The 20,950-nt window shown below is 46.2% G+C and overlaps 1 protein-coding gene across 13 annotated transcripts in view; it reads right to left on the reverse strand.

The window, feature by feature from the left end:
• The window catches only part of LOC140386756 (RIMS-binding protein 2-like), a 467,093-nt gene that overhangs the window by 44,155 nt on the left and 401,988 nt on the right, over window positions 1-20,950 (reverse strand). For 12 of the 13 annotated variants that reach the window (XM_072469420.1, XM_072469419.1, XM_072469418.1 and 9 more), the window contains 4 exons: window positions 18,414-18,565; window positions 16,081-16,563; window positions 14,613-15,035; window positions 9,502-9,675 (listed from right to left, as the gene is read on the reverse strand). In XM_072469420.1, the coding sequence (XP_072325521.1) occupies window positions 9,502-9,675; window positions 14,613-15,035; window positions 16,081-16,563; window positions 18,414-18,565 (1,232 nt within the window). The remainder of the gene's footprint in view (window positions 1-9,501; window positions 9,676-14,612; window positions 15,036-16,080; window positions 16,564-18,413; window positions 18,566-20,950) is intronic. The other variant, XM_072469414.1, reaches the window with a different exon arrangement.

The following is a 20,950-nucleotide window of genomic DNA, read 5'->3' on the forward strand; positions in this document are numbered from 1 at the left end:
AATCCATGTTAGAACAAGTCTTTACCTTCCCCGCAATAACTCCCCCGATCCGCATCCTCACCAACTCCCCCCCCCCCCCCCCCCCGCCCCCCGCCCCCCCCCCCCAGACCCGCCACCCTCCCTGCCATTCCAAATGGTGCTGATTAACACTGGGGCAATAACAGCTCTCCATCACCTGAGAACTTGCACAGGAAGTGCTGACGGGCTATTTGATCATTTTGAGTATCACAGAAAAGCCTCATCAGACGTTGACACAATTTCCAGCGTTTGTCATTTAATAGTATTTAGAATCAGGCTGTGTTTATGCCCTGTGTGGTTCAAGAATTCTATCTGTTGGCCTGAATCAGCATACACCAGGAAATTACTTCTTGGGATTTCTCATTTACTCTAGAAACACAGAAAATGTATCCCCCAGCAGGAGGCCAGTCAACCCATCTTGTCTGGGTTAGCTGAAAAAGAGCCACCTAACTTAATTCCACTTTCCAGCTCTTAGTCTGTAGCCCAGGAATTTCTGGCAGAGAGTGAGTTGCAGATCCCTTCCACCGTGTGGGTGAAGTAATTCTCCCCAATTTGCCGCTCATCTTCCTACCAATTATATTAAGTTTATGCCTCTGATGCCACAACTTCTTTACTAAGGGAAAGTTGTCCTTCCTTAATAATAATCCACTATTATCTACCTTCTTCCTAATTTTGTACAATTTAATTAAATCTCTCCTCGGCTGCCTAGATTCCAAAGAAATAGCCCAAATTTAACCAATCTCTCCTCATAAAAGTGGTGATCAGAACGGTATGCAGCACTCTAGCTGTGGTAAATGTAATGCTTCACACAGTTCTAGCATAACCTTCCAGCTTTTATTGTTCATGACTTGTGCTAGGAAAATGATCCCATATGCCTTCTGAACTACCTTATATATCTGTCCTGCCACCTTCAGGGATCTGTGGACATGAACTCCAAGGTCCAGCTGTTTGTCTGTACTTTTGAGCATCCAGCCATTTATTGTATATTCCCTTGCCGTGTTTGCTCTCCCCAAATGCATGACCGTTAAAATGAGTTGCGCATTTCAGCCTCAACCGCCAACTTGGGCAATGAATTTCAGATGCCCACCACCCTCTGGGCGGAAAAGCTTTTCCTCATGTCCCCTCTAATCCTCTTACCAATCACCTTTAATCTGTGCCCCCTGGTGATTTACCTCTCAACTAGAGAAAACGGGCCTTTCCTGTCTACTCTATCCAGGCCCCACATAATTCTGTACACCTCAATAGGTCACCCCGCAGCCTCCTCTGTTCACAGCTTGTCCAATCTTTCCTCAGAGCTACAACTTTTTAAGCCCTGGCAACATTCTTGTAAATCTCCAGTGTATTCTCTTCAGGGCAATTATGTTCTTCCGGTAATGTAGTGACTAGAGTGTACACAAAATTTAGCTGTAGCCTTTCCAGCGTTTATGCCGTTCCAGCATTACATCCCTGCTTTAGTATTCAATATCTCGTCCAATAAAGGAAAGCTTTCTTTACTACCATACCTCTTGTCCTGCCATCTTCAGGGACCTGAGGGCGTGCACTCCAGGGTCTCTCATTTCCTCTACCCCTCTCAATATCCTTCCATTTATTGTTTATTCCTTTGCTTTCTTTGCCCTCCCCAAATACATTACCTCAGATTTTGGATTGAATTCCATTTGCCACTTCTCTGTCCACTCAACCAAACTATTGATATAATTCTGGAGACAACAGCTATCCCCTTTACTGTCAAATATGCAGCCAATTATTGTGTCATCTGCAAATTTCCCATTCGTACCATTCATATTTAAGCCCAAATCATGAATATATACAATAAACAGTAAAAGGCCCCAACACTGAGCCCTGTGGAATGCCTCTGGAAACCACTTTCCATTTGCAAAAACATCGATCAATCATTATCCTTTGTTTCCTGTTGCTGAGCCAATTTTAGATCCAACTCACCACCTTTTGCTGTATATCATATTATTTCACTTTTTTGACCAGTGTGCCATGCGGGACTTGGTCAAATGCCATACTTAAATCCATGCAGACAACAACTTCGGGAAATTTCACCCTACATTTAAATCTAAACCATTAACACAAACCACAAAAAGCAAGAGATTCAGTACGTAGCTGGGGGACTCCACAAGAATGATCTTTCAGTTACAAAAACACCTTTTGACCCTTACTCTTTACTTCTTACCACGGAGTCAATTTTGGATCCAACTTGTCACTTTCCCTTGGATGCTATGGCTTTTATTTTTTTAACCAATCAGTCACATGAGATTTCGTTAAAAGGCTTGCTAAAATCCACGAAGATCACATCAAATGTGCTACCCTTATCAACACTCCTTGTTACCTCCTCAAAGCATTCATTTAAGTTAGTGGGGCTCGACCTTCCTTAACAAACTCATGCTAACTTTTTGTTAAAATTTAGAGTACCCAATTATTTTTTTTCAATTAAGGGGCAATTTAGTGTGGCCAATCCACCTACCGTGCACATCTTTAGGTTGTGGGGGTGAGACCCACACAGACATGGGGAGAATGTGCAAATTCCACAGAGAGTGACCCAGGGCCAGGATCGAACCCAGGTCCTCAGCGCAATGAGGCAACAGTGCTAACCATGCACCACCGTGCCGACCTGCCAACTGTCCTTAATTAATCCACATCTTTCCAAATGATAACTTATGCTGTCTAAATTTTTTCCAATAATTTGCCCGCGAAAAAGGTTGACTGGCTTCTAATTATTCAGGTTATCGCTTCCTGATTTTTAAAATAATGACAGAATTTTAGCAGTCCTCAGTTGTCTGACACCATGCATATAACAAGTAGTGACTGGATTCTCTGAAATGGAGACAGAGTGTTCGTGCCATCGTGAACGCCGTCGAGGTTCACGACGGTGCGAAACGGCCCCTATCCTGACCGATTCAGGGCCCGAAAATGGGCTAGGAGCGGCGCCGCGTCATTTACGCGCGACAGGCCTTGGCGTCGCGTAAAGGCGGCGCCGCATACATGACGCAGCCGGCGCCGCATAACTGGCGTCACCCGCGCATGCGTGGTTGCCGTCCTCCCCGAGTCCGCCCCACAAGAAGATGTCCGACGGATCTTGCGGGGCTGCGGAAGGAAGGAGGTCCTCCTTCAGAGAGGCCGGCCCGATGATCGGTGGGCACCGGTCGCGTGCCAGACCCCATTTGAGCCCCCCCCTCGGTGCAGGATCCCCCCCCCCCCCCCCCCAGCGATCCCGCGCTGTTCCTGCCGGCAGCAACCAGGTGTTGACGGCGCCGGGGGGAACCCGCCGTTTTGGGCAGGCCGCTCGGCCCATCCGGCACTGAGAATCGCGGGGGTACCGGTGAATCGCCATTTTGGCTGTCTTGGGCGATTCACTGGACCATGCCGCGCAAAACGCGATTGTGCCGATCTGGCCGCTTCCGTGAATCGTGGGAGGGCGTCGGACCGGCGTCGCGGGAAAATTTGGCGACCCACGCGATTCTTCAAACCGGCGCGGGAGCGGAGAATCGCGCCCAGAGTGTTTGAAATTTCTCCTCTTGCTTCTGAGCAGCTTGGAATAAATTACATCTGGGCCTGGTGACTAATCCACTTTCAAGGATGCTCAACACTTTAATATTTCCTCCCTCTCTCGGAGTATGTTATCAATATTACACACACCTCATCTTACTTACAATGTCAGCTTTGCCCCCCCCCCCCGCAGATTTTTGTGAAAACAGTTGCAAATTATTCATTAAGAACTGCGCCCCTGTCTTCTGCTGCCACATCTTTCTTGATCTATAATCAGCCTTTCCTTAATTATCTTTTTGCTTTTTAAGTATTTATGAAATATATTTACGCTTCTGTTGAATATATTTTGTTGCCAATATTTATTCATGCCCTTTATTTGCTTTCCAAATTACTTTTTCAATTTCACCCCACACTTTTTATGTTCCCTGACGAGACCGGCTTCTTGTCAGCTGATTTAAACTATCCTTTTAATATATTAAGCTATTCTGTGTGTCTTTGACATTCAGGGGGGAGTAGGTTCAGGAGTCCCACCCTTTTTGATAATGGAAACATATTTATTCTGAACCCCTTCTATCTCCTATTTGAAAATTTCTCACTGCTCTGACACTGTTTTACCAATGAGTAGATGTTTCCAGTTGATTTTTGCCAAATCACGTTTCAGCTTAGACTTTCCTCAATTGAAAGCTTTTACTCTTGGTCTATATTTATATCCTTTTCCAGAACTACACCACATCCACTTGATTTATCATCACAATCAATAAAGTGCTCTCCCACTGATACCCCTTTCACATGCCCAGCTTCATTCAGGCCCTGTTTTATTCCTTAAAAGTAAGTCCATGACTGTCCCCTTCTCTTGTTGAGTTTGCTATATCTGGCTTATAAAGCTCCTGAATATATGTTAAGCTTTTGGTCCCCTCCATACCTTTTAAACTAATTTCATCTCAATTAATATTAGCTTGTTGAAATTCCTTACCATTACCACCCTATTGTTTTGCACTTCTCAGAAATTTGCTTATGTATTTGCTCTTCTATCTTCTTCTGATAGATTGGATCTATAGTATACTTCCAGAAGTGTGAATCCCCTCTTTTTTATTTCGCAGTTTAGCCCATATAGCTTGAGCTGCAATTGTTTCTGTGACCAATATTATGACTCCTACTTTTTTACCTCCATAAGACCTTAAGGCCCACGAACAGAAGTAGGCCATTTGGCCCATCGAGTCTGCTCCGCCATTCAATGAGATCATGTCTGATATGATATGATAATGTTGAACTCCACTTTCCCGTCTTATCCCCATAATCCTTGATTCCCTTATTGATTCAAAATTGAATATATTTAATAATCCAACAAAGAATTTCACAGATTCACTAGCCTCTGAGAGTTAAAATTCCTCCTCATCTCTGTCTTAAATGGGCGACCCCTTACTCTGAGATTATGTCCTCTGGTCCTAGACTCTCCAACAAGGAAAAACAGCCTCTCAGCATCTACCCTGACAACCCCCTGAGAATCCAATATGTCTCCATCAGGTCGCCTCTCATTCTTCTAAACTCCCATGAGTACCTGCCCAACCCACTCAACCTTCCTCATAAGAAAATCCCTCCATATCTGGGATTAACCTAGTGAATCTTCTCTGGATTGCCTCCAATGCCAACATATCTTTCCTTAGATAAGGGGACAAAAACGGTTCACAGTATTCCAGGTGTGGTCTAACTAGTGCCTTGTACAGTTTTAGCAAGATCTCCGTATATTTATACTCCATTCCCTTTGAAACCAAGGCCAACATTCCATTTGCCTTCCCTATTACCTGCTGAACTTGCATGCCAGCTTTTTGTGATTTATGCACGAGGACCTGCAACTACCTCTGTGCTGCAGATTTCTGCAGTCTTTCTACATCTAAATAATAATCAGCTCCGTTATTCTTCCTACCAAAGTGTATAACTTCACATTTTCCTATGTTATATTCTATCTGCCAGGTTTTTGTCCACTCACCTAACCTGTCTATATTGCTCTATAGACTTTTTGTGTCATCCTCACCACTTGCCTTCCCACCTATTTTTGTGTTATTGCAAAATTGGCAATAGTAAATTCACTTCCTTTGTCCAAGTCATTCATATATTTTGTAAATAATTGTGGCCCTAGTACTGATCCCTGTGGCACTCTATTAGTAACAAGTTGCTATCCTGAAAATGCCTCTCTTATCTTAACTCTCTGTCTTCTATCAATTACAGTAAGATGTTTTACAACACCAGGTTAAAGTCCAACAGGTTTGTTTCGATGTCACTAGCTTTCGGAGCGCTGCTCCTTCCTCAGGTGAATGAAGAGGTATGCTCCAGAAACATATATATATAGACATATATATTTCTGGAGCATACCTCTTCATTCACCTGAGGAAGGAGCAGCGCTCCGAAAGCTAGTGACATCAAAACAAACCTGTTAGACTTTAACCTGGTGTTGTAAAACTTCTTACTGTGCTCACCCCAGTCCAACGCCGGCATCTCCACATCATTTCTATCAATTAGCCAATCTTCTATCCATGCTAATATACTACCCCCAACAACATGGGCTCTTATTTTATTAAGTAGCTTTTTGTGCAGTACTTTATCAAACGCTTTTTGGAAATCCAAGTATATTACATCCACTGGTTCTCCTCTATCCATCCCCTTTGCTATTGTCTGAAAACTCTGTAACTAGGAACATTGATCTGCATTTCTTCCTTTCTGCAAGCCAAATTTCAGTAATAAATGATGTCATACTTCAAGAATCCAACTGTCTAAGCTCATCTGCCTTAATTATTCATAGAGTACTTGCACTGAAATATATACCAATAATCATTGAACAATTCCTTTTGTTGTTTATTTTCCAGCCTTTCTTTCCTCAAACATCCATATTTGCCTTTTCTTTTGCCGTCTCTTTCCAACGTTGCTTCTCTCCCTTCTGAAGTCTGGGTTCCATTCTCTGTCAAGCTAGTGTAAACCCTCCCCAATTGCACAATCAATGCCCACACCCCCCACCCATCCCTGGTATAATATTGCTGCCCTGTTGAGGTGGTACATTGGTATGACCTGTTGAGGTGGTATTTTAGTTTGCTCTGTTGAATGATATATTAGTACACCCTGTTGAGGGGGTACATTGGGATATCATGTTGAGGTGGTATATTAGTACACCCTGTTGAGGTGGTACATTGGTATGCCCTGTTGGGGTGGTACATTGGTATATGTTGTTGAGGAGATACAGTGGTATCCTGTTGAGGTGGTATATTAGTACACCCTGTTGAGGTGATACATTGGTATACCCTGTTGAGGGGCTACATTGGTATATCCTGTTGAGGTGGTATATTAGTACATCCTGTTGAGGTGGTATATTAGTACACCCTGTTGAGGTGGTACATTGATATACCCTGTTGAGGTGGTACATTGGTATCCTGGTGGGGTGGTATATTAGTACAGCCTGTTGAGGGAGTACATTGGTATTTCCTGTTGAGGTGGTATATTAGTACATCCTGTTGAGGTGGTATATTAGTACACTCTGTTGAAGTGGTTCATTGATATGCCCTGTTGAGGTGGTACATTGGTATATCCTGTTGAGGTGGTTTATGAACACACCCTGTTGAGGTGATATATTAGTACACCCTGCTGAGGTGGTATTAGTACACCCTGTTGAGGTGGCACATTGATATGCCCTGTTGAGGTGGTACATTGGTATATCCTGTTGAGGTGGTTTAAGAACACACCCTGTTGAGGTGATATATTAGTACACCCTGCTGAGGTGGTATTAGTACACCCTGTTGAGGTGGCACATTGATATGCCCTGTTGAGGTGGTACATTGGTATCCTGGTGTGGTAGTATATTTGTACGTCCTGTGAGGTGGTATATTCGTACATCCTGTTGAGATGGTACATTGATATTCCCTGTTGAGGAGGTACATTGGTATATTCTGTTGAGGTGATATATTAGTACACCCTGTTGAGGTGGTACATTGGTACACCCTGGGTGTCATTCTCCGACCCCCCGCCGGGTCGGAGAATGGCCGTTGGCCGCCGTGAATCCCGCCCCCGCCCCCGCCGAAGTCTCCGGTACCAGAGATTGGGCGGGGGCGGGAATCAGGCCGCGCCGGTTGGCGGGACCCCCCGCTCAATTCTCCAGCCTGGATGGGCCGAAGTCCCACCCAGAAATTGCCTGTCCCGTCGGCGTAAATCAAAGCTGGTATTTACTGGCGGTACCAGGCGGCGTGGGCGGGCTCCGGGGTCCTGGTGGGGGCGCGGGGCGATCTGACCCCGGGGGGTGCCCCCACGGTGGCCTGGCCCGCGATCGGGGCCCACCAATCCGCGGGCGGGCCTGTGCCGTGGGGGCAATCTTTCCCTTCTGCCTCCGCCACGGCCTCCACCATGGCGGAGGCGGAAGAGACTCTCCCCACTGCGCATGCGCGGGAAACTATCGGCCGCCGCTGACGCTCCCGCGCATGCGCCGCATTTCCGCGCCAGCTGGCGGGGCACCAAATGCCATTTCCGCCAGCTGGCGGGGCGGAAATCCCTCCGGCGCCGGCCTAGCCCCTCAATGTTGGGGCTCGGCCCCCAAAGATGCGGAGCATTCCGCACCTTTGGGCCGGCGCGATGCCCGTCTGATTGGCGCCGTTTGTGGCGCCAGTCGGCGGACATCGCGCCGTTGGGGGAGAATTTTGCCCCCTGTTTCATACTATGTGGTTTGTGGTGCATTTAGCCATTGAAATAGAGCGTTAAAGTATTCTGCATTTTTTGAACTGCCCAATGGTTCATTCCATTGGACAATCTGTCACATCAGTTTACATGTCCTCATACAGGGACCTGGGTCAGACTAGCAGTTTTAAACATGTAACACTTTTGATTTTATTAACAACATGGAAGTTCTTGGAATCCATATGTGAAAGCAACTGCCTATTATTTGGAGATAGCAGCACCTTCTCAGTTTGCTGGCAAACATGCCAATACCTGGTACATCTCTGGTCTCCTTTACTTTATTTGTGTTGTTAATATTCTTTTGTTCTTTCTCCTCTTGAATGAACATTATCTATTAATTCTCACTCAGTTTTCTCACTCTTATCCTTCCACTGGTTCAATTCACATTCTAGAGAGTTGGGGTATCCCACTCTTCCCTCTAGTACACAGGATATGGTTTACTGCCACCCCCTGAATCACCACACCCGTCATCATTCACTCCACCCCAGCTATAAAGTGCACAATATCTATACTTAGCATGAACAGCAAAAAATATGGATCCAAACATTTTTCCTAAGGAGGCAGTTGATCTGTTTTCAGAGTTTGGGCTGTGTGCTTTGAAAACCAGGTAACATTATTGAGGTTGTGTTTGATGTGTTGCCATCAGAAACTGAACACTTCAGACTCTCCCCCTGCAATTCACAAACAGCATCAGCAAATATCACAGTTTCTACAGGTTCAGTCTGTGGGATCAGCAAATGCCAATGTCCCTCAAGCTACAAACTTTGAACAGGCTGTACTTCCACGATCTCAATCCACCAGTGACAGGGCAGAAACCTCTGTTCTGGGAAGTATGATAATTTTCATGCAGTAGGGTCTCTGCATGGCAAGAATCATTATGCAGTATAACAAGTGCTGCGGCAATTTTGAAAATCCTCCAATATCTAAAACGTGTCCTGTTACTTGATAGTTTCCAGAATGGAAGTGAGGGTTACCATCGCCTTTTACTCAGATCAGGCGAGAATGAGTCTATCCTGTTAATGCAGTGTCTTACAAAAAAGATGAGGACTGTAAAACTAATTCCATTTATTTTGGCTGAAGTCCTAATAACTGATGGGTGACTGATTCTTGGGTGAATTGTGACTTACCCACCTCTGGCCTTAGGAGAGGAGTCAGGAAGGGGAAGAAAGAGGAACATCAGTTAATCAAAAGCAAATAATTTCCAAGCCTCAGTCTGAGTTCTTCTGCTAGTAGCAGTAAATTCAGAATGGATATATCCAGATAAATGCTTGAGATGATTACCTTTAGCAAGCTCTCCCTGGTCAAACTGCAATATTGTTGTTGCACTTCTTCATTTGTCTGTGTGTCTGATCCCAGCTCTTCTTCATCCTCCTCCATTATATCAGAGAGGTCTGAGCCTCGACTGCTCCCTAGAGGGTAATCTTCATTCTCCTGATTCTCGGCTTTACCTATCTGCTGTAGGTGAAAAGAAATAAGAAAGAAAAAGCCAGGACACAAGAGTGTGGCAAGTAGCATTTGGTTTATAGTGAGTGTGCTATGTATTCAACAAGGTTACAGGAAATTCAGTAGGAAGTAGTGTGGTGCTCAGTTCCAGGAGCCCACAACTTAATTACCTCATTTAGCTCCCCTTCAGCAGAACATCACACCTCAGAGACAGAAAAAGAAAGCGTCTGTGCACAATTTCAGAATCTAGACCTGGATTTCCCGGAGAAGAAATGGCTGCTTTAATTTTCCCCCAGAGCCTTTTTAGTCCTGCAGAGCATGTTTGGAGGCCAGAAAGACGTCAGTCATTGGGGTAACACTGTGGCAATTTCAAAGGCAACTTCATTTCTCAGCAGCATGGCAAGAGGAGCAGAGCCTCGGGGTTGCTAACAGCTGCACGGGTCCTGAGATTTACATTTGTGCCTATGGAGGCATTAAGAGGAGAGATTGTTGGGATAACCTGATGGGAACTGAAGGCAGGAGGTTCCATCGGTCTATGCGGAGTTGACAGAGATATTTAGTGCTGCCTCTACCATACTAAGAATTACCAAACAATGTAAAATGTGGATGGGCAAGATAAACCAAAGATCTGATGCCAATAGACATCCTCTATCACACATACAGCTTCATTCACCTCTTTGTCTGTCATTGGGCGGGATTCTCCGGTCGCCGAAGCCGAAATCGCATTCGGCGAACGGCCGGAGAATCCCCGTTTGCGTCGAAATTGGGGGCGGTGCTGCTTTTGCGATGCTCCGCCCCCTCGGAAACGCCGTGCTCGCCGTCAGGACGGGCTAAGGACGTCACCTGAGGCCCTCCCCGATGCTCTGCCCCCGATGGGCCAAGATCCCGACAGCGTGGAACATTTATCCTTTTTTTTCGTGAACCAGGCGTGGTGGCTGCGGACTGAGTCCAGCAGGGAGGGGGGTTACTGGGGGACAGTATGTGGCAGGCCAGGTCCATGCGCAGCCGGCCCCATGTTGGATGGCGAGGCCGCCGCCGTGTGCATGTGCAGCCACGGACCCACAATTCTTCGGCCGTATCCACAGGTACAGCCGGGGGCTTTACGCTGCGCGGATGCTAGCCCCCCACCTGACGGAGGATCGGTGCAGCTTTTGCCTCATTTTTTCTGGCGTAAAACGCCACTGTTCCCACGCCGGCGTCAGCACTTAGTCTTCAAATCGGAAAATCGAGCCCATTATCTTTCAGCCCTGAGTATCAGGGAAATTAATTTCTGCAAAGGGCAATGCTTCCAAACACCCATCCACCTTAACCATTCTGAACTCACTTTGACTGCTACAAGGGTTTCTGTTATTTTTTTAAGTGCATTTATCTTGAAACACAAGGCACATGCACCTCATATTATTGGTATAAATGACCTCATATGGGCAAAGCTCCATGATACAAATAAACCTATATCATCATTACTGTGCGGAGTTCTCCCCGTGTATGCGTGGGTTTCCTCCGGGTGCTCCAGTTTCCTCCCACAGTCCAAAGATATGCAGGTTAGGTGGATTGTCCATGCTAAATTGCCCTTAGTGTCCAAAATTGCCTTTAGTGTTGGGTGGGGTTACTTGGTTATGGGGATAGGGTGGAGCTGTGGGCTTGGGTGGGGTGCTCTTTCAAAGAGCTGGTGCGGACTCAATGGGCCAGATGGCCTCCTTCTGCACTGTAAATTCTATGATTCTATGATCATTGTACCCTTCAAAGAAAAGGCAGTTGTGACCAACATCATAAAAGATAATTGGACCATCATGAAACCTCTTGTTCTAGATTCAAGTGGGAAAGAGAAGCCTGTCGGACAGGGTGGGATTAAAGAACAATTTGGCAAACAACTAATAAATGCTTCTCACTGTGCATTTCTCCACAATAGTAACTTCAGTGGGACTTTTTTCATGCTTTTGAGAGCAAAGACTGAAACAGGTCTACATTTGAACCTACTTAGGTGAGATTACCCAGGATCCACTGACCTCCCAGGGTCTACCAGCCTTCCCAGCAGGGCTCAGCCGGGCGCTGTTCAGTACTGGTCCACACAAACGTAGACCAGGCGGAACGGTACCCGGGGGGTCTGCCAGGTGATCAGGGAACCTTGGGTGGCCGGGGATAGTGCAGGTTGGTTCCCTGGCCCTTCTCCTGCAATCATAGAATCCACAGTGCAGAAGGAGGCCACCCGGCCCATCGAGTCCGCACCGGCCCCTGGAAAGAGCACCCCATATCTCCAACCCCATCCCCGCAACCCGGCAACCCAACCCAACATTTTTGAACATTTAGCATGGGCAATCTACCTAACCTGTACATCTTTGGACTGTGGGAGGAAACCGGAGCACCCGGAGGAAACCCACGCAGACACAGGGAGAATGTGCAGACTCCGCACAGACAGTGACACAAGCTGGGATTCGAACCTGGGACCCTGGAGCTGTAAAGCAACAGTGCTAGCCACTGTGCTACCATCACCCTGGCACTGCTCAGCTGGCATCTTGGCACTGCCACCCTGCCATTGCCAAGATGGCACTGCCAAGCTGGCAGGAGCACTGCCAAGGTGTAAGTGCCAAGTGTGAGAGCCCAATGGCGGCTATATCCATGAAATGAGGGTGGGGGGTGGGTTTGTAGAGTGGGGGGGGGGGAATGCAGGGCAGGTAAGAAGGTGCTTCTAGGAGGTTGGGAGAAGTAATGGGTGGGCGTCCTGGAAGGGGGGGGGCCTATATGGGGGCATGGGGTATTGACCATGTGTGTGGGGGTGACATTGCTCATGGGTGGGGGTATGGGGGATCCACCCACAAGCTTACGTAGAGATCCTTTCAAAATAGCGACCAGATATCTGCAGCAGGATTCTCCGACCCCCCCGCCAGTCGGAGAATCGCCAGGGGTCAGCGCGAATCCCGTCCCCACCGTCCTCCAAGTTCTCCGACCCCCCAAAAATCGGCCCGGCGTGATTCACGCCCCCCGCCTCGGAGAATGGCGGGGACCAGCATGACTCAATGGGCCCTGGGGCTGCCCGAATTCTCTGGCCCGCGATGGGCCAAAGTCCCGCCCATTTTTTGCCAGTCCCGCCGGCGTAAATTTGAGTAGGTCCTCACCGGTGGGATCTGGCGGCGCGGGCAGCCTCCAGGGTTCTTGGGGGGGTGTGGGGGGATCTGGTCCCGGGCGGTGCCCCCACGGTGGCCTGGCCTGCGGTCGGGGCCCACCGATCCGCGGGCGGGCCTGTGACGTGGGGGCACTCTATTCTTCCGCACCGGCGGCTGAAGCAGTCCGTCATTGCCGGTGCAGAAACAAAGCCCTCTGCGCATGCGCGGGGATGATGCCACACGCTGGCGCTCCCGAGGTGGCCCTTCGGCGCCGGTTGACGTGGCACCAAGCCCCTTTCCTGCCAGCCGGCACAGCGCAAACCACTCCGGGGCGGGCCTAGCCCCTGAAGGTGCAGATTGGGGTGGCCCGACGCTGGAGTGGTTCACGCCACTCCTCGGCGCCGGGCCCCCCCTGCCCCGTCGGGTAAGGGAGAATCCCGCCCGAGAGTTCAGTTCTCAGGTGCTGAAAAAAATTCCAAGTGTGGGCTAAACCAGTGAGAAATTCCTCAGGGCCCAAAAAAGTGATTTAAGTTTGATAGCGGTGGGCAACTCACTGGAAAACCCGCTACAAATTAACTTCCCGGGAGTTTAGTTAAATTCTCCCCAATGTATCAGAACAATCTGTGACAATCCTTGACGAGGAAACTTTCTCTTCATACAAAACAAATTCTATTGTTAGTGCAAACTCCAGACTAGAGACACTGATTACTTCGATTTCAGAAATAATTTTCATCACCTCATCGGGTTCTTATTCTGAGGCCACGATACTGGACAGATACATCTCTCCTTCTGCTAACTCTCGCATCTGCATTCACATGCCCTCTGACTTATTTTTACTTTCAGGACAACCCTTGCTCCTGGACATTTAACAGGGCTCAGATTTGTAGCTCATGATCTCTGGAATGTCATCCGCCATTCCACCCTTCGATGCAGCTGATTGTGCCAGGTCTTTAAGAACCAATCATTCCATCCATTCCTCCATCCAGTTTGTCACCATCTTTGCAGCCTTTCAAACATTATTAATGTCTATTGAAGTAATCTGCACTGTCTATTTGTGCTGATGTGAAATCGATCAAGAGTGCCTAAACTAATTTTGTTTTTACTTCCTGATGGGAAAATCCATTTTAACAATCCCCAACAAGAAGAACTTTAATGCATAAACAGAATTTTGTGAATGTTGGAAATCTGAATTAATAAATTGTACTAGAAGACCTTTATTAAGAGTTAAACCAGATTAAACTGCAAGGTGCAAAATGAGAACGTTACCATATATTATCTCGCAATCAAAGACAGCTGGTAACAAGGACAAATCTTGGGTTGCTGTGGGATCAGCAGAAAAGAGTGATATGCTCAGAAAATAGGTCTTGTTGTGCTTCTAATTTAATCCATATATTAGTTGGTAAATAAAAATGGTCTCTGTGAGAAAGTGCATCTGTGGGTTTTTTCTTGAAGTGGACTAAAGTTCAAACCCCCGATGTTGGAGGTGTGAAAGGCATTAATAAATTACTCAAAATCTGGTCTGTATTTTAACATGAGCCATAGGGTGAAAAGGCAGGGCCCAATTTCACTTGACTTCCAACAATTTTACATTCATACCTGCTGGACTTTTGGACACCTCCTCAACTAGGAACTTTACTACCATATTGAAGCTTCTATCCCATCCCTCAGGCCTGGATTTGAAACAGGTCCCATGGATGAAAGGAATTGCACATAATTAACATCTCATCTGGATTTCATCTTTACCCATTTGTAGTAAATGTTTAATTTTATCCAACAGGGACTCAGATCTTATTAATGCTATGTTTGAAGAAAAAAATCAGAGGATCAATGATTTTATGCTTCACGAACCTGATTAATGTCTTCAGATCTGAGCTGGCTCTCATCAGTCACTTGCCCCTCCCCTGGAATGTGCTCTTTTTCTTGCTTTACTTCTGAATTAGTCAGAAACTCCTCAATAGATGGCACCCTGATATTACTTTGGGAAACATTGTCCTCTGGCTCTTGTGGAAAGGTTCTGGCTGATGCTTCTATTGTTCCTGTGGTCTCTATCTTCTGGTCATTTGAATCACTTTCCAGAATTTTCTCATCATCTTCTTTAGTGTATGTATTACTAACATCGGAATCATCCAACTGCTCAGAGTCCACAAGAAAATCCTCAAGTGAGCCAGCTGGTCTCTTCATTGGGGTAGTTTTCAAACATTGTGCATCTTCTTTTGCTGGTTCCTCAACTTTGTCCTCCCCACAACAATTGAGCAAATCTGCAGCACCATCCTGAAAACAGATCAGTTATGTTAAATTTTGCTGAGCCAACCTTTGGGGTTTATTAGGCATTCCAAATAGTCACATGAAATTCCAGAATTTCGCAGGTAGAGGTAAGCATTTTGACCTCAGTGTCTTTGAGATTACCCCTGGAGACTAGACAAAGACCCAAAGGAGCTTGAATATTAATCAATGAGAATATATCCCATTAACCCAGTGTGGTGGTATGTATTAGGGGTAATAGGGTACCTGTGAAGCCAAGAGGCTATTGACTGACAGGTCCCGGGTCCTGGTTGGATCTGCCGACTTCTGGCTCCGCCCTGAAGGCGGAGTATAAGAGCTCGAGTTCTCCCAGCAGCCGCATTCTGTAACTGAGCTGCTGGGGAACAAGTCTTGCTTAATAAAGCCTCGATAGACTCCATCACTTCTCGACTTGTGTAAGTCATTGCGCACTACACCCAGTCAATGAAAAACTATTTGCACCTTATATTTCCTTTTCACCACCTCAGGACGTCCACAAGTGCTTTATGGCGAATTAAGTGTTTTGGGAATGTTGTCACTATTGTAATGTAGGAAATCAGGCGTCCCCACTAAACCACGCACTGATGCCAGGTTTTCCCCAAGCCAGTTGTCAAAACCAACATGTCTCTCAAAATTAGTACCAAAACCAGTCAATCAGGCAAACTACCGTGCTCCCAAAAACCATGCCTGGAAAGTCACCTTCCCTGCTAAATCAGAGAACCCCTCCCAAAACCAGATATGGCAAATCAGCCTCTCCTGCAAACCAGCTATGCCAGAAAAAGATCAGTCAGTTCAAACCAGTCTCGGCCCCAAATTAGGCAACTGAAACCAATGCCCAAAGAGATAACATCTCTGTTAATGCTTTTATCCCCATAATGGAACATTTGGGAATATTTTTGAACATTCCCATGGCACAGTGCTTTGGCATCGTGCTATAAAGCTCCACTTAATGCAAAAGCTGTTACAGAGAACTTTATTACTAGAGCTGTTTTGCAGCACGGTGCACTGTAAACAGCTGAACTCAAGCTCCACCTACCTTTAAATGCTCTTCCATTTTGGTATCTTCTCTTTGAACAGATGCTGGTTCTTCAAAAGTGACAATTTTTGAATTTGGCATTGCATCGACCGCCTGACTCGCAGTGTTAAAAGCAGGTGGAAAGCTTTCCTGATCATTCCCATTGTAACTGGTGGCACTCTCATGGTTGAGAACCTCGTCAAAGGCCACCTCTGCCTTGCCAGGCAGATCATTAGATTCATCCTTAAAATCCGTAATGGGTAATTCTTTACTGAGGGGAAGACTATTGTCCGGATGGGCACATGTTTCAGGGGCAATCTGTAATGGCACAAAGTGCAGAGGCAACGTAAACAGTGTTCGAGGGATTTTGATGGGGTTAGAGTCTGTTGATTCACCGTAAGGAGACATGGTGCGAACAGTAAGTTCCCTAGAAATCTGGAGAAGCTGAATCTGGCAGGGTCTTATCAGCACACTGCCAGCTGTGGGAGATGCCACTTCAATAATCTGAGAAGAAATCAGAAACGGTTGAATTGCCCTGAGAAACACAGGTTAAGTTACATCAAATCTTACCTATTGTTCATTTAATTAGAGCCACTGAGATATGCACCATGTTTTCAATGAGCCATCATTCAGGGTGAAGCAGGCAACCACAGTTTACATAAGAACATAAGAACTAGGAGCAGGAGCATGCCATCTGGCCCCTCAATCCTGCTCCAACATTCAATGAGATCATGGCTGATCTTTTGTGGACTCAGCTCCACTTTCCGGCCCGAACACCATAACCCTTAATCCCTTTATTCTTCAAAAAACTATCTATCTTTATCTTAAAAACATTTAATGAAGGAGCATCTACTGCTTCAATGGGCAAGGAATTCCATAGATTCACAATCCTTTAGGTGAAGAAGTTCCTCCTAAATTCAGTCCTAAATCTACTTCCCCTTATTTTGAGGCTATGCCCCCTAGTTCTGCTTTCACCCACCAGTGGAAAAAACCTGCCCGCATCTATCCTATCTATTCCCTTCATAATTTTATATGTTTCTATAAGATTCCCCCCTCATCCTTCTAAATTCCAACGAGTACAGTCCCAGTCTACTCAACCTCTCCTCGTAATCCAACCCCTTCAGCTCTGGGATTAACCTAGTGAATCTCCTCTGCACACCCTCCAGTGCCAGTACGTCCTTTCTCAAGTAAGGAGACCAAAACCGAACACAATACTCCAGGTGTGGCCTCACTAACACCTTGTACAATTGCAGCATAACCTCCCTAGTCTTAAACTCCATCCCTCTAGCAATGAAGGAGAAAATTCCATTTGTCTTCTTAATCACCTGTTGCACCTGTAAACCAACTTTTTGTGACTCATGCACTAGCACACCCAGGTCTCTCTGCATAGCAGTATGTTTTAATATTTTATCATTTAAATAATAATCCCTTTTGCTGTTATTCCTACCAAAATGGATAACCTCACATTTCTCAACATTGTATTCCATCTCCCTGTTTATTCCCTTATTTCCCCTTTCACTTATTTTTGCTGTTACATTTTTGATCCATGGATGATTATTGGACCTGTCTTTTTAAGGCAAGAAGCTTGTATCTTTAATTCAAGCAGGAAGAATCCTGAAGACCATTGTGAGGGCTGATTCTCTCTCCAGAAAGCCTCTGGGTACGGTGTTCCTGGAACAGAGAGGCCTGGAGATAAATCCCGAACTGAAAGCAAAGTTTGAACAGGAATAAGGTGCCTCTCCAGGACAAACTGTGAGTAATGCATTTTTAAACTGCAGAGTATCTGAATGAATGAATCTAAAAAGGAGCTCATTACAGTTTGCAAACCAAAGACTTTATCTGTAAGCTAGCTGTGAAGAAAGCGTAACCTGAAATAAAGACTCTTTTTCCTTCCATTTATGATTTTAACCCCTTTCCACTCCGTGTTTGTATGCTTGTGTGTGTGTATATATATATATATATATATTTAGAGGATGGGGTGGGGGGGAGCAAGTTAAAGTGGGTTTTAAGTATTAGTTTGTGGTTAACCAGGTGTATTTACTGCATATTTCATGCTTGTTCTTGTTATAAACAGTAATTGTGTTTACACTTATAAACCTGGTGACTGTAATTATTGGACAGCCAAGGGCCAAAGACTTTGGGATTTTTAATAAGAATTATTGATTAATTCACTTGTGTTGTGATTCCGGGACACGTGGAATTGACCGTGCACTTGTCTGGGCAATAGGTAGTCGCATTGAGAACTGTGAAGCAGAGAGCATATCAGGCAGCAACAGGATAGTATGTAAGTGGGTTAAAAGATATGCCCAGAGACAAAGTAGGATCACTTACAGGTAATGCAAATATAGTTTTACCTTCTGCCCATCAACATAGACAGCATATCCAGTGACTCTTACGCCATTCGAGGTCCCTGCAGCATCTATAGTCACTGGTAGCCAACTGACTAACACAATCCCAGCGGTGGGGCTTGCTTCTATCTGGACATCCAATGGGGCGTCTGGAGGACCTGTATCAATAAACACTGTCACTCAGACAGGGGCCAGTCAGCACATTCACAACTAGATCTACACCACTTGGTACAAGCATACACTAACAATTTACACTAACAGACCTGCATTATTCACACCGCCATATTGGGACTAGTTACTAGTCAGGTGCTGGAGGCTGAACTATTTAACATCTATATTAAGGAACATGATGAAGGGACAAAGTGTAATGTACACAACTTTGCTGATGATACAAAGCTAGCTTGAGAACTATGCTGTGAGGAGGAAATACAGAATTTGCAAAGGGATAGAGACAGAGTAAGAAGGTAGCAGATAATATGAGAAAATATGAGATTAATCACCTTGACAGAGAGAAAAGGAAAATATAATTTTTTGAAATGGTAGGAACCAATTAAATGTTCATGTTCAGAGAGACTTAGATTTCCTCATACACAAATCATAGAAGATTACCATACAGATACAGCTAGCAATCAAAAAGGCAAATGGATTGTGGCTGTTCTAACCCCCCCCCCCCCACCCCACCGAGACCCATAGGGATGACCGGTTAATGCCCCCGTGAGCCTCATGAGTACGAGCTCCCCCACTGAGGGGCAGAGGCCCATCAGCAAGTTCATTAATTCCACAGGGTAAAACCCAGCCCAGGTAGGAGCCAGGGTTCCAGAACAGTCCCAGGTGGGACTTGGACTGTTGCTGTATATTATACTTTTCCCAAACCAAGGGCTGAAAATAAAACCACTTTTGACTCTCATTTCCGTACTCTTCCCTGACTACTACAGTGGCCTTTATTTCAACAAGGTTGGAGTGCAAGAGTAAGGAAGTGTCAATGCAATTATACAGGGCTTTTGCTAGATAACACCTGGGAACAGCAGCATAGTGGTTATGTTACAGCACGAGTAATCCAGAGACCTCAATTAATGCTCCAGAGACGCAAGTTCAAATTGTACTAGGGTAGCTGGTGAATTTATGTTGTTAATTAAATAAAAATTGGAATATAAATCGAGCAGTGTCAGTATAGGTGACAATGAAATTAATATATTGTCATAAAAACCCAGCAATTACAGTAATGTCCTATCAGAATCTGTTGCCCTTACCCAGTGTGATCCCAGATCCACAGCAATATGGTTAACTCTTTACTGTTATTTGAAATGGCCGAGTAAGCCAATCAATTATATACAAATCGTTATGACACAGCTGAATAAGAATGAAACCAGATGGAGGACCCAGTTAGACACCAGACATAATGAAGGCCCACCCATTAGTTAACCCTGAAAAGCCCTTCTGCTCTGTAACATGTGGGGACATGTACGAAAATTGGGAGAGCACACCCACAGACTAATCAAGCACAGGTTTGTGCAGTTGTACTTACAAAATAACACCTTTCAAAGCCCCAGACTTCCCCATCACCATCCCTAGATACATCCTATCATACTGGCAGGAAAGACTCACCAAATGGGAAGGGCATTGGAATTCTTCAACATTGATTCCAGACCCCATGAAGTCTCATAGCATCAGGTATAACACGGGCATGGAAAAGTCACACTGAGGACACCATCCATTGTGTTGCACAGCATGACCACCCGATAAATGGGTTAGATTGAGAACAATTCCAGCAGCTCAGAACACGAGGTGCAGTAGGATAGAGCAGCAGCAGCAGGCCGGCATTCCAACACAATCTGTTTGTAATCACAAGGCCTGGCATATCTCTCACTCTACCGTTACCATCAAGTCAATGGATGAAACCTGGTTCAATGAGAAATGCAAAGAGCATGGCAGTAACACATCTAAAAATGGAGGGGGTGGGATTCTCCAATAATGGGGCTATGGGGATTCTCCAATAATGGTGCTACGTCCCCACTCCAGCGTCAAAGTGCGGGCGAATCACTCTGGACTTTCCTGAAGGAAGTCCAGAGTGATTCTCCTACCTGAAGGGGGCTTGCAGGGTCTGAGTAGTCCTCGCAGCTCCGGCTGCCGATACGGGGCCCTGCACTTCCGTTCGGGGGTCCACGCATGCGCACGGGGCGACCGCCGCATGCGATATGGTGGACCCACACAGCGGACCGGCACCAAAAAGATAGCCCCCCCACCCCCGAGACCGCGCACCCCCGCGAATCGGTGGCCCCGATCGATAGCCTGGCTGTCTGTGAGGCCCCTCCCGGTGAAGAATCCCTCCGCCCCCCCACCAGAGCGGCCGCGGACTGAGTCCGGAGCCGCCACCCCAAGTTCCTGACGGGTGGGGCCATGAGACACCCATGCCATCAGGAACTCGGCCAGTTACACTTGGAGAATTGCCGCGGGGCCTCTGTCAATGGCCCTCTACCCGCGCCGCGTTTGCCCCACGCGTGCGTGTTTATCCGGGAGCGGCGTCACGCCAGATTTTGCCGTCG

The sequence above is a fragment of the Scyliorhinus torazame genome, chromosome 12 (assembly GCF_047496885.1).
Source record: "Scyliorhinus torazame isolate Kashiwa2021f chromosome 12, sScyTor2.1, whole genome shotgun sequence".
Classification (NCBI taxonomy): domain Eukaryota; kingdom Metazoa; phylum Chordata; class Chondrichthyes; order Carcharhiniformes; family Scyliorhinidae; genus Scyliorhinus; species Scyliorhinus torazame.